The sequence below is a fragment of the Oncorhynchus keta genome, chromosome 35, assembly GCF_023373465.1.
Source record: "Oncorhynchus keta strain PuntledgeMale-10-30-2019 chromosome 35, Oket_V2, whole genome shotgun sequence".
NCBI classification, from domain to species: domain Eukaryota; kingdom Metazoa; phylum Chordata; class Actinopteri; order Salmoniformes; family Salmonidae; genus Oncorhynchus; species Oncorhynchus keta.
In genome coordinates, this window is record NC_068455.1 from 57,052,098 (window position 1) to 57,064,928 (window position 12,831).

Consider the following 12,831-nt stretch of genomic DNA (forward strand, 5'->3'; position numbering starts at 1 on the left):
CTCTCCTTTCCTATCTCTCTCTTATTATTGTTCTCTCTCTCTCCTATCTCTCTCTTATTATTGTTCTCTCTCTCTCTCCTTTCCTATCTCTCTATTATTATTGTTCTCTCTATCTCTCTACTTTCCTATCTCTCTCTTATTATTGTTCTCTCTCTCTCCTTTCCTATATCTCTCTTATTATTGTTCTCTCTCTCCTTTCCTATCTCTCTCTCATTATTTATCTCTCTCTCTCCTTTCCTATCTCTCTCTTATTATTGTTCTCTCTCTCTCTCCTTTCTTCTCTCTCTTATTATTGTTCTCTCTCTCTCCTTTCCTATCTCTCTCTTATTATTGTTCTCTCTCTCTCTCTCCTTTCCTATCTCTCTCTTATTATTGATCTCTCTCTTATTATTGTTCTCTCTCTCTCTCTCCTTTCCTATCTCTCTCTTATTATTGTTCTCTTTCTCTCTCTCCTTTCCTATCTCTCTCTTATTATTGTTCTCTCTCTCTCTCCTTTCCTATCTCTCTCGTATTATTGTTCTCTCTCTCTCCTTTCCTATCTCTCTCTTATTATTGTTCTCTCTCTCTCTCTCCTTTCCTATCTCTCTCTTATTATTGTTCTCTCTCTCTCTCTCTCCTTTCCTATCTCTCTCTTATTATTGTTCTCTCTCTCTCCTTTCCTATCTCTCTCTTATTATTGTTCTCTCTCTCTCTCTCTCCTTTCCTATCTCTCTCTTATTATTGTTCTCTCTCTCTCTCCTTTCCTATCTCTCTCTTATTATTGTTCTCTCTCTCTCCTTTCCTATCTCTCTCTTATTATTGTTCTCTCTCTCTCTCTCCTTTCCTATCTCTCTCTTATTATTGTTCTCTCTCTCTCTCCTTTCCTATCTCTCTCTTATTATTGTTCTCTCTCTCTCTCTCCTTTCCTATCTCTCTCTTATTATTGTTCTCTCTCTCTCCTTTCCTATCTCTCTCTTACAATTGTTCTCTCTCTCTCCTTTCCTATCTCTCTTATTATTGTTCTCTCTCTTCTCTCTCTCTCTCTCTCTCTTCTCTCTCTCTCTTATTATTGTTCTCTCTCTCTCTCTCTTTCCTATCTCTCTCTTATTATTGTTCTCTCTCTCTCTCTCCTTTCCTATCTCTCTCTTATTATTGTTTCTCTCTCTCTCTCCTTTCCTATCTCTCTCTTACAATTGTTCTCTCTCTCTCTCTCCTTTCCTATCTCTCTCTTATTATTGTTCTCTCTCTCTCCTTTCCTATCTCTCTCTTATTATTGTTCTCTCTCTCCTTTCCTATCTCTCTCTTATTATTGTTCTCTCTCTCTCCTTTCCTATCTCTCTCTTATTATTGTTCTCTCTCTCCTTTCCTATCTCTCTCTTATTATTGTTCTCTCTCTCTCTCTCTCTCCTTTCCTATCTCTCTCTTATTATTGTTCTCTCTCTCTCTCCTTTCCTATCTCTCTCTTATTATTGTTCTCTCTCTCTCCTTTCCTATCTCTCTCTTATTATTGTTCTCTCTCTCTCTCTCTCCTTTCCTATCTCTCTCTTATTATTGTTCTCTCTCTCTCCTTTCCTATCTCTCTCTTATTATTGTTCTCTCTCTCTCTCTCCTTTCCTATCTCTCTCTTATTATTGTTCTCTCTCTCTCCTTTTGTTCTCTTCTCTCTCTCCTTTCCTATCTCTCTCTTATTATTCTCTCTCTCTCTCTTCTCTCTCTCTCTCTCTCTCTCTCTCTCTTATTATTCTCTCTCTCTCTCTCTCTCTCTCTCCTTTCCTATCTCTCTCTCTTATTATTGTTCTCTCTCTCTCTCTCCTTTCCTATCTCTCTCTTATTATTGTTCTCTCTCTCTCTCTCCTTTCCTATCTCTCTCTTATTATTGTTCTCTCTCTCTCTCTCCTTTCCTATCTCTCTCTTATTATTGTTCTCTCTCTCTCTCCTTTCCTATCTTTCTCTTATTATTGTTCTCTCTCACTCTCCTTTCCTATCTCTCTCTTATTATTGTTCTCTCTCTCTCCTTTCCTATCTCTCTCTTGTTATTGTTCTCTCTCTCTCTCTCTCTCTCTCATTTCCTATCTCTCTCTTATTATTGTTCTCTCTCTCTCTCCTTTCCTATCTCTCTCTTATTATTGTTCTCTCTCTCTCTCTCCTTTCCTATCTCTCTCTTATTATTGTTCTCTCTCTCCTTTCCTATCTCTTATTCTCTCTCTCTCTCTTCTCTCTCTCTCTCTCTCTCTCTCTCTCTCTCCTTTCCTATCTCTCTCTTATTATTGTTCTCTCTCTCTCCTTTCCTATCTCTCTCTTATTATTGTTCTCTCTCTCTCTCCTTTCATATCTCTCTCTTATTATTGTTCTCTCTCTCTCTCTTTCTCTCTCTCTCCTTTCCTATATCTCTTATTATTGTTCTCTCTCTCCTTTTATCTCTCTCTTATTATTGTTCTCTCTCTCTCTCTCCTTTCCTATCTCTCTCTTATTATTGTTCTCTCTCTCTCTCCTTTCCTATCTCTCTCTCTTATTATTGTTCTCTCTCTCTCTCTCCTTTCCTATATCTCTCTTATTATTGTTCTCTCTCTCTCTCTCCTTTCCTATCTCTCTCTTACAATTGTTCTCTATCTCTCTCTCTCCTTTCCTATCTCTCTCTTATTATTGTTCTCTCTCTCTCCTTTCCTATCTCTCTCTTATTATTTTTCTCTCTCTCTCTCCTTTCCTATCTCTCTCTTATTATTGTTCTCTCTCTCTCTCCTTTCCTATATCTCTCTCATTATTGTTCTCTCTCTTATTATTGTTCTCTCTCTCTCTCTCCTTTCCTATCTCTCTCTTATTATTGTTCTATCTCTCTCTCTCCTTTCCTATCTCTCTCTTATTATTGTTCTCTCTCTCCTTTCCTATCTCTCTCTCTTATTATTGTTCTCTCTCTCTCTCCTTTCCTATCTCTCTCTCTTATTATTGTTCTCTCTCTCTCTCCTTTCCTATCTCTCTCTTATTATTGTTTCTCTCTCTCTCTCTCCTTTCCTATCTCTCTCTTATTATTGTTCTCTCTCTCTCTCTCTCTCTCTTTCCTATCTCTCTCTTATTATTTTTCTCTCTCTCTCTCTCTCTCCTATCTCTCTCTTATTTTTGTTCTCTCTCTCTCCTTTCCTATCTCTCTCTTATTATTGTTCTCTCTCTCTCTCTCTCCTTTCCTATCTCTCTCTTATTATTGTTCTCTCTCTCTCTCCTTTCCTATCTCTCTCTTATTATTGTTCTCTCTCTCTCTCTTTCCTATATCTCTCTTATTATTGTTCTCTCTCTCTCTCTCCTTTCCTATCTCTCTCTTATTATTGTTCTCTCTCCTTTCCTATCTCTCTCTTATTATTGTTTCTCTCTCTCTCTCTCCTTTCCTATCTCTCTCTTATTATTGTTCTCTCTCTCCTTTCCTATCTCTCTCTTATTATTGTTTCTCTCTCTCTCCTTTCCTATCTCTCTCTTATTATTGTTCTCTCTCTCTCTCTCCTCCTTTCTTCTCTCTCTTATTATTGTTCTCTCTCTCTCTCCTTTCCTATCTCTCTCTTATTATTGTTTCTCTCTCTCCTTTCCTATCTCTCTCTTATTATTGATCTCTCTCTTATTATTGTTCTCTCTCTCTCTCTCCTTTCCTATCTCTCTCTTATTATTGTTCTCTTTCTCTCTCTCCTTTCCTATCTCTCTCTTATTATTGTTCTCTTTCTCTCTCTCCTTTCCTATCTCTCTCTTATTATTGTTCTTCTCTCTCTCCTTTCCTATCTCTCTCTTATTATTGTTCTCTCTCTCTCCTTTCCTATCTCTCTCTTATTATTGTTCTCTCTCTCTCTCTCCTTTCCTATCTCTCTCTTATTATTGTTCTCTCTCTCTCCTTTCCTATCTCTCTCTTATTATTGTTCTCTCTCTCTCTCTCCTTTCCTATCTCTCTCTTATTATTGTTCTCTCTCTCTCTCTCCTTTCCTATCTCTCTCTTATTATTGTTCTCTCTCTCTCCTTTCCTATCTCTCTCTTATTATTGTTCTCTCTCTCTCTCCTTTCCTATCTCTCTCTTATTATTGTTCTTCTCTCTCTCTCTCCTTTCCTATCTCTCTCTTATTATTGTTCTCTCTCTCTCTCCTTTCCTATCTCTCTCTTATTATTGTTTCTCTCTCTCTCCTTTCCTATCTCTCTCTTATTATTGTTCTCTCTCTCTCCTTTCCTATCTCTCTCTTATTATTGTTCTCTCTCTCTCCTTTCCTATCTCTCTCTTATTATTGTTCTCTCTCTCCTTTCCTATCTCTCTCTTATTATTGTTCTCTCTTTCTCCTTTCCTATCTCTCTCTTATTATTGTTCTCTCTCTCTCCTCTCCTATCTCTCTCTTATTATTGTTCTCTCTCTCTCCTTTCCTATCTCTCTCTTATTATTCTCTCTCTTCTATCTCTCTCTCCTTTCCTATCTCTCTCTTATTATTGTTCTCTCTCTCTCTCTTTCCTATCTTTCTCTTATTATCTCTCTCTTCCTTTCCTATTCTCTCTTATTATTGTTCTCTCTCTCTCCTTTCCTATCTCTCTCTTGTTATTGTTCTCTCTCTCTCTCCTTTCCTATCTCTCTCTTATTATTCTCTCTCTCTTTCCTATCTCTCTCTTATTATTGTTCTCTCTCTCTCTATTTCCTATCTCTCTCTTATTATTGTTCTCTCTCTCTCTCCTTTCCTATCTCTCTCTTATTATTGTTTCTCTCTCTCTCCTTTCCTATCTCTCTCTTATTATTGTTCTCTCTCTCTCCTTTCTATCTCTCTCTTATTATTGTCTCTCTCTCTCCTTTCCTATCTCTCTCTTATTATTGTCTCTCTCTCTCTCTTTCCTCTCTCTTATTATTTTCTCTCCTTTATATCTCTCTTATTATTATTCTTCTCTCTCTCTCCTTTCCTATCTCTCTCTTATTATTGTTCTCTCTCTCTCCTTTCCTATCTCTCTCTTATTATTGTTCTCTCTCTCTCCTTTCCTATCTCTCTCTTATTATTGTTCTCTCTCTCTCCTTTCCTCTCTCTTATTATTGTTCCTCTCTCTCTCTTATCTCTCTTATTATTGTTCTCTCTCTCTCCTTTCCTATCTCTCTCTTATTATTGTTCTCTCTCTCTCTCCTTTCCTATCTCTCTCTTATTATTGTTCTCTCTCTCTCCTTTCCTATCTCTCTCTTATTATTGTTCTCTCTCTCTCTCCTTTCCTATCTCTCTCTTATTATTGTTCTCTCTCTCTCTCCTTTCCTATCTCTCTTCTTATTATTGTTCTCTCTCTCTCTCCTTTCCTATCTCTCTCTTATTATTGTTCTCTCTCTCTCTCTCCTTTTCTCTCTCTCTCTCTCTCCTTTCCTATCTCTCTCTTATTATTGTTCTCTCTCTCTCCTTTCCTATCTCTCTCTTATTATTGTTCTTCTCTCTCTCCTTTCCTATCTCTCTCTTATTATTGTTCTCTCTCTCTCTCCTTTCCTATCTCTCTCTTATTATTGTTCTCTCTCTCTCTCCTTTCCTATCTCTCTCTTATTATTGTCTCTCTCTCTCTCTCCTATCCTATCTCTCTCTTATTATTGTCTCTCTCTCTCCTTTCCTATCTCTCTCTTATTATTGTTTCTCTCTCTCTCCTTTCCTATCTCTCTCTTATTATTTTCTCTCTCTCTCTCCTTTCCTATCTCTCTCTTATTATTGTTCTCTCTCTCTCTCCTTTCCTATCTCTCTCTTATTATTGTTCTCTCTCTCTCTCCTTTCCTATCTCTCTCTTATTATTGTTCTCTCTCTCTCTCCTTTCCTATCTCTCTCTTATTATTGTTCTCTCTCTCTCTCCTTTCCTATATCTCTCTTATTATTGTTCTCTCTCTTCCTATCTCTCTCTTATTATTGTTCTCTCTCTCTCTCCTTTCCTATCTCTCTCTTATTATTGTTCTCTCTCTCTCTCCTTTCCTATCTCTCTCTTATTATTGTCTCTCTCTCTCTCCTTTCCTATCTTCTATTCTCTCTCTTATTATTGTCTCTCTCTTATTATTGTTCTCTCTCTCTCTCTCCTTTCCTATCTCTCTCTTATTATTGTTCTCTCTCTCTCTCCTTTCCTATCTCTCTCTTATTATTGTTCTCTCTCTCTCTCCTTTCCTATCTCTCTCTTATTATTGTTCTCTCTCTCTCCTTTCCTATCTCTCTCTTATTATTGTTCTCTCTCTCTCCTTTCCTATCTCTCTCTTATTATTGTTCTCTCTCTCTCTCCTTTCCTATCTCTCTCTTATTATTGTTCTCTCTCTCTCCTTTCCTATCTCTCTCTTATTATTGTTCTCTCTCTCTCCTTTCCTATCTCTCTCTTATTATTGTTCTCTCTCTCTCTCCTTTCCTATCTCTCTCTCTCTCTCTCTCCTTTCCTATCTCTCTCTTATTATTGTTCTCTCTCTCTCTCCTTTCCTATCTCTCTCTTATTATTGTTCTCTCTCTCTCTCCTTTCCTATCTCTCTCTTATTATTGTTCTCTCTCTCTCTCCTTTCCTATCTCTCTCTTATTATTGTTCTCTCTCTCTCTCTCCTATCTCTCTCTTATTATTGTTCTCTCTCTCTCTCCTTTCCTATCTCTCTCTTATTATTGTTCTCTCTCTCCTTTCCTATCTCTCTCTTATTATTGTTCTCTCTCTCTCCTTTCCTATATCTCTCTTATTATTGTTCTCTCTCTCTCCTTTCCTATCTCTCTCTTATTATTCTCTCTCTCTCCTTTCCTATCTCTCTCTTATTATTGTCTCTCTCTCTCTCCTTTCTCTCTCTCTCCTTTCCTATCTCTCTCTTATTATTGTTCTCTCTCTCTCCTTTCCTATCTCTCTCTTATTATTGTTCTTCTCTCTCTCTCTCTCCTTTATTATCTCTCTCTTATTATTATCTCTCTCTTATTATTGTTCTCTCTCCTTTCCTTTCCTATCTCTCTTATTATTGTTCTCTCTCTCTCTCCTTTCCTATCTCTCTCTTATTATTGTTCTCTCTCTCTCTCCTTTCCTATCTCTCTCTTATTATTGTTCTCTCTCTCTCCTTTCCTATCTCTCTCTTATTATTGTTTCTCTCTCTCTCTCTCTCCTTTCCTATCTCTCTCTTATTATTGTTCTCTCTCTCTCTCCTTTCCTATCTCTCTCTTATTATTGTTCTCTCTCTCCTATCTCTCTTATTATTGTTCTCTCTCTCTCTTTCCTTTCTCTCTCTTATTATTGTTCTCTCTCTCTCTCCTTTCCTATCTCTCTTCTTATTATTGTTCTCTCTCTCCTTTCCTATCTCTCTCTTATTATTGTTCTCTCTCTCTTATTATTGTTCTCTTATTATTCTCTCTCTCTCCTTTCCTATCTCTCTCTTATTATTGTCTCTCTCTCTCTCCTTTCCTATCTCTCTCTTATTATTGTTCTCTCTCTCTCTCCTTTCCTATCTCTCTCTTATTATTGTTCTCTCTCTCTCTCCTTTCCTATCTCTCTTATTATTGTTCTCTTCTCTCTCTCTCCTTTCCTATCTCTCTCTTATTATTGTTCTCTCTCTCTCTCCTTTCCTATCTCTCTCTTATTATTGTCTCTCTCTCTCCTTTCCTATCTCTCTCTTATTATTGTTCTCTCTCTCTTCTCCTTTCCTATCTCTCTCTTATTATTGTTCTCTCTCTCTCTCTCCTTTCCTATCTCTCTCTTATTATTGTTCTCTCTCTCTCCTTTCCTATCTCTCTTATTATTATTGTTCTCTCTCTCTCCTTTCCTATCTCTCTCTTATTATTGTTCTCTCTCTCTCCTTTCCTATCTCTCTCTTATTATTGTTCTCTCTCTCTCCTTTCCTATCTCTCTTATTATTGTTCTCTCTCTCTCCTTTCCTATCTCTCTCTTATTATTGTTCTCTCTCTCTCTCCTTTCCTATCTCTCTCTTATTATTGTTCTCTCTCTCTCTCTCCTTTCCTATCTCTCTCTTATTATTGTTCTCTCTCTCTCTCCTTTCCTATCTCTCTCTTATTATTGTTCTCTCTCTCTCCTTTCCTATCTCTCTCTTATTATTGTTCTCTCTCTCTCCTTTCCTATCTCTCTCTTATTGTTCTCTCTCCTTTCCTATCTCTCTCTTATTATTGATCTCTCTTATTATTGTTCTCTCTCTCTCTCTCCTTTCCTATCTCTCTCTTATTATTGTTCTCTCTCTCTCTCTCTCCTTTCCTATCTCTCTCTTATTATTGTTCTCTCTCTCTCTCTCCTTTCCTATCTCTCTCTTATTATTGTTCTCTCTCTCTCCCGCTTCCCCTCTCCCACTCTTTTGCGATCATTTCCTCTCGCATTCCCTCTTCTACCCCTTCCATCTCCCTCCACGTCTCACGTCTACACCTCTTTCTTACCCCATCCCTGGTGTGTAGAAAAGGGAGAGGTGGTTGGTGGTTAGCATGGCTCTGCATGCATTGGTCGAGCAGACCTGGAGCAGGTGTTGGGTGTCTCTGAAACCCTAAGATGTGGGCTCAGTCAGGGAGAACCTGCCAGACTACCTCATTAGATGCCTCGTCACCTCTTTGTCTCTTCGCTTAGTGGGCTGCTGCAGGGTCGCCGTAACAGCAGGTGGCCACCACTTCTGCAGACAGCCGGCCTGCCACCACACAGGACAAGGACTAAAGAAAATAAACTGAGGGGGGAGTGGAAATAAAGTTTCCTTGAAGATTATTTGGCAAAAGGTACTTTGCAGCTTTTGAGTTTGTGCTATTCCGGTGGTAGGAGGTGTTGAACTGAAGAGGTGTTAATCTCTTTGCTCTGGGCATGACATCTGGAATTAAATTGCTAATAGAGTATGCAGTGTTGGTTTACTGCGATATGAGTAAACTGAGATGCAGATATTCTAAATATAAGCTCAGAAAAAAAAGAAACGTCCTCTCACTGTCAACTGCGTTTATTTTCAGCCAACTTAACATGTGTAAATATTTGTATGAACATAACAAGTTTCAACAACTGAGACATAAACTGAACAAGTTCCACAGACACGTGACTAACAGAAATGGAATAATGTGTCCCTGAAAAAGGGGGGATTCAAAAGGGGAAATCAAAAGTAACAGTCGGTATCTGGTGTGGCCACCAGCTGCATTAAGTACTGCAGTACATCTCCTCCTCATGGACTGCACCAGATTTGCCAGTTCTTGCTGTGAGATGTTACCCCACTCTTCCACCAAGGCACCTGCAAGTTCCCGGACATTTCTGGGTGAATGGCCCAAGCCTTCACCTTCCTATCCAACAGGTCCCAGACGTGCTCATTGGGAATGAGATCCGGGCTCTTCCCTGGCCATGACAGAACACTGACATTCCTGTCTTGCAGGAAATCACTCACAGAACGAGCAGAATGGCTGGTGGCATTGTCATACTTGAGGGTCATGTCAGGGTGATCCTGCAGGAAGGGTACCACATGAGGGAGAAGGATGTCTTCCCTGTAACGCACAGCGTTGAGATGACAACAAGCTCAGTCCGATGACACCGCCCCAGACCATGATGGACCCTCCACCCTCAAATCAATCCCGCTCCAGAGTACAGGCCTCGGTGTAACGCACATTCCTTCGACGATAAACGTGAATCCGACCATCACCCCTGGTGAGACAAAAACGCGACTCATCAGTGAAGACAACTTTTTGTCAGTCCTGTCTGGTCCTGTCTGTCACATCTGCAGTCCTCATGCCTCCTTGCAGCATGCCTAAGGCACATTCACGCAGATGAGCAGGGAACCTGGGCATCTTTCTTTTGGTGTTTTTCAGAGTCAGTAGAAAGGCCTCTTTAGTGTCCTAAGTTTTCATTTTAATTATCTGTAAACTGTTAGTGTTTTAACGACCGTTCCACAGGTGCATGTTCATTTACTGTTTATGGTTCATTGAACAAGCCTGGGAAACAGTGTTTAATCCCTTTACAATGAAGATCTGTGAAGTTATTTATATTTTTTACAAATGATCTTTGAAAGACAGGGTCCTGAAAAAGGGACATTTCTTTTTTGCTGAGTTTATATGAGGTGGGAATTTTCAGTCTTCAGTTATCATCATCCTCCTCCTCCTCCTCACCATCGTCCTTTCTATTGATTTGTTGACAATGCTCTGCATTCTACCCTGACAAACTGAGAAAGAGAGGTATTGATTGTACAACTTTGCTCTGGGAATGACGTCTGGAATTGTCTATGGATTGCATAGTGTTGATTTAATGTTAGGGTTAATGACTCTGTCATCTTCATCCTCATCATCATCATCATCCTTTACATTTATCCCACAATGATCTGCATTCTTCCCTGCCAGATAGAGGAGGGGAGGAATTGAAACCCTTTGTTGTGCATCTTCTTCCTCTAAGCTGTTTTTTCATGCTGTGGGCTAGTTATAGTATTTCAGTCACGCATCTTGTTTATTTAGAAAAGAAAATGAGATTGGAAGGCTGGGACCCAGAGAGCCGAGGCATCACGTGCCTCATGCTGAAGCAAATAGAGGGGGGCTCACACCTGAGTGGGGGAGCTGCTGATACTGTTACAGCCTCTGTTCCTCAATCTCTCTGTAACATGGCTGCCTTCCTACCGACAGCCATTTTAGAGCAGTTTCCTTCCATGTATCTCCTCTCATCTTGAACTGCCCTAATGCCTTTGAGCAGGAACACTACAACAGAACAGTGGTGTAGTGGTGGAACAGATGAACACTCTGCCTCAAAATGTTCTCGCACTGCCTTCATCACTTCCAACCATCGCGTCTCACACCTCGTCGTCACCCACTTTCCTCATTTCTTTCCCTCCCTCCCTCCTCTTCCTCGCCCATCCCTCCTCTTCCTCCTCCCTCTCTCCGCCTGCTCTTCTGTCTCCACTGCCACGCAGAGATAATTAGTCAGCGCCAGAAGAATACAACCAGGAGAAAGGGGAATTGGACTTGCCACGTTACTCTGTAGAAACGGAATGATTTTGATGTGAGAGAATAGGCTCTGTCCCAAAAAGCACTGCTCTGTGTGTGCCACATTAGGGAAGACATACCTGCTATGGCTCAACAGCAGACAACGACAAGCACCTACCTTGTTCTTTGGCTTTGACCTTTCACTGCACCACATGATATAGGTCTATGGAATAGTATCCATCATATATGACACATTGGCCCTCTTCTGTCCACAGCTGGGACAACCTACATCTTCGGGAGAGGAGGAGCCCTCATCACATACACCTGGCCCCCCAACGACCGGCCGAGCACACGGGCAGACCGGCTGGCGGTGGGATTCAGCACGCAGCTGAAGGAGGCCGTGCTGGTCAGGGTGGAAAGCGCAGAGGGACTGGGAGACTACCTGGAGCTGCACATAGTAAGTGACTACCTGCGGAACTGCAAGGGGTGATATAAGGGGGCATGGTTGGGGAGTTGGAGGCGGGAAGTCATTGGTGGAGGAGGACATTGGTTTGCCTACTGGTGGGGTGAGTGGGTTGGAGGGACACACAGTTTAAGGGGACAGTAGATTGGAGGGACACTTATTTGGAGGGACAGCATGTGTCAAGAGATGGCTGGGGTTGAAGAGGTACACGGGGACTGGGGACAGTAGGAATGTGGTTGAGACGCATTGAGGAGTGGTAGGTTGAGCTAATATGGTCCAAAGTTGGAGATGTACAGGTGAAAGTAACTACTCAAAGAACGATCATTGAGCAGGTCTTTACATCTCATTCACTCTTACCAAACTAGTAATTACTCCATCCCTGCCACTATGACTCTCATATGGTCTAGGTAAAAGGCATGTTAAAGAGAACCCTGTCTAAGGATAACTTTATAAGGCAATTAAAGGACATCGGGCATTTTAAAAAGGCATTAATGCTGCCTGTAAATGGCTCGTTGACCCATGTGATCCCTGCCTACCGACGAGATTCAAAGCCCATATTATTATTTTAATGGATGCCTTTCTGTTAATTATCTGCTCCCTGCCGAACCCACTGACTCTGTTCCTCTCAGCATGTCACCGGTGTCAAACGCACGCACGCGCACACACACACACACACACACACACACACACACACACACACACACACACACACACACACACACACACACACACACACACACACACACACACACACACACACACACACACACACACACACACACACACACACTTTGCCTGCAGCTATAAAGAGTGGCTTGTGCCAGCTGCTCTGCTAGCCAGTGCCTGTGCTTTTACGGTCTCTGTCTCCATGCTGCCTCTCTCACTCAGGGCTCACACTGACTAACTACAGCCTTCAAGGCAGAGTGGTAACAGTGTTGTTTTGCCCTCTCCTCTCCTCTTTTCATCTCCATCCTCATTCTCCCTATTTCAGCTTTCCTTGAAACCTATAAAAACACAACCTAGGTTTTAGGTTTTCTGAAAGAAGGCTGTAAGACAATGAATTGACAAGGAAAGTATGAAGGGGACAGCTCTGCTCTAGTATGAAGATGACATTGACAGTCATTAAAACAGAAACAAACACACTCAACATGTCCATAAATCATTTATCAGCGACTCTGATTATCGAGGCGGAGAGTGTTGGGAAGATTTTTCAAATACTGAGAGGACCTAGTATAATTTGAATGCATGTTTTTAAAAAAACAACTAAAAACAGCTGGGCTATAAAGGAAGATTATACCATGCCAGGTTGGAGTGGACTGGCACATTGTCCATTTGACACAAACATTAGCACATTATAGGCCTCAGAGTCTGTACAACCTTGTTGACTGCTGCTGATTAATGAATAGTCAGACACATCCAAGCTTTTTGTTTTAAAAGTCCAATTTGTTTTACTAGCAAGCACTGAAAATGTGAATTGTTGAAAAGATAGTCCACACATCAAGCCTTTAAAGATTTTTTTTTTTACTGTAGGGCCGTGGCCTATAGCACGCCCTGCGC

General features: G+C 40.5%; 1 protein-coding gene across 3 annotated transcripts in view; it reads left to right on the top strand.

Annotated features, from left to right (window-relative positions):
* LOC118368670 (neurexin-2-like) overlaps nt 1-12,831 on the top strand; it is a 991,707-nt gene that overhangs the window by 816,882 nt on the left and 161,994 nt on the right. For all 3 annotated transcript variants that reach the window (XM_052497154.1, XM_052497155.1, XM_052497156.1), the window contains one exon: nt 11,087-11,268. In XM_052497154.1, the coding sequence (XP_052353114.1) occupies nt 11,087-11,268 (182 nt within the window). The remainder of the gene's footprint in view (nt 1-11,086; nt 11,269-12,831) is intronic.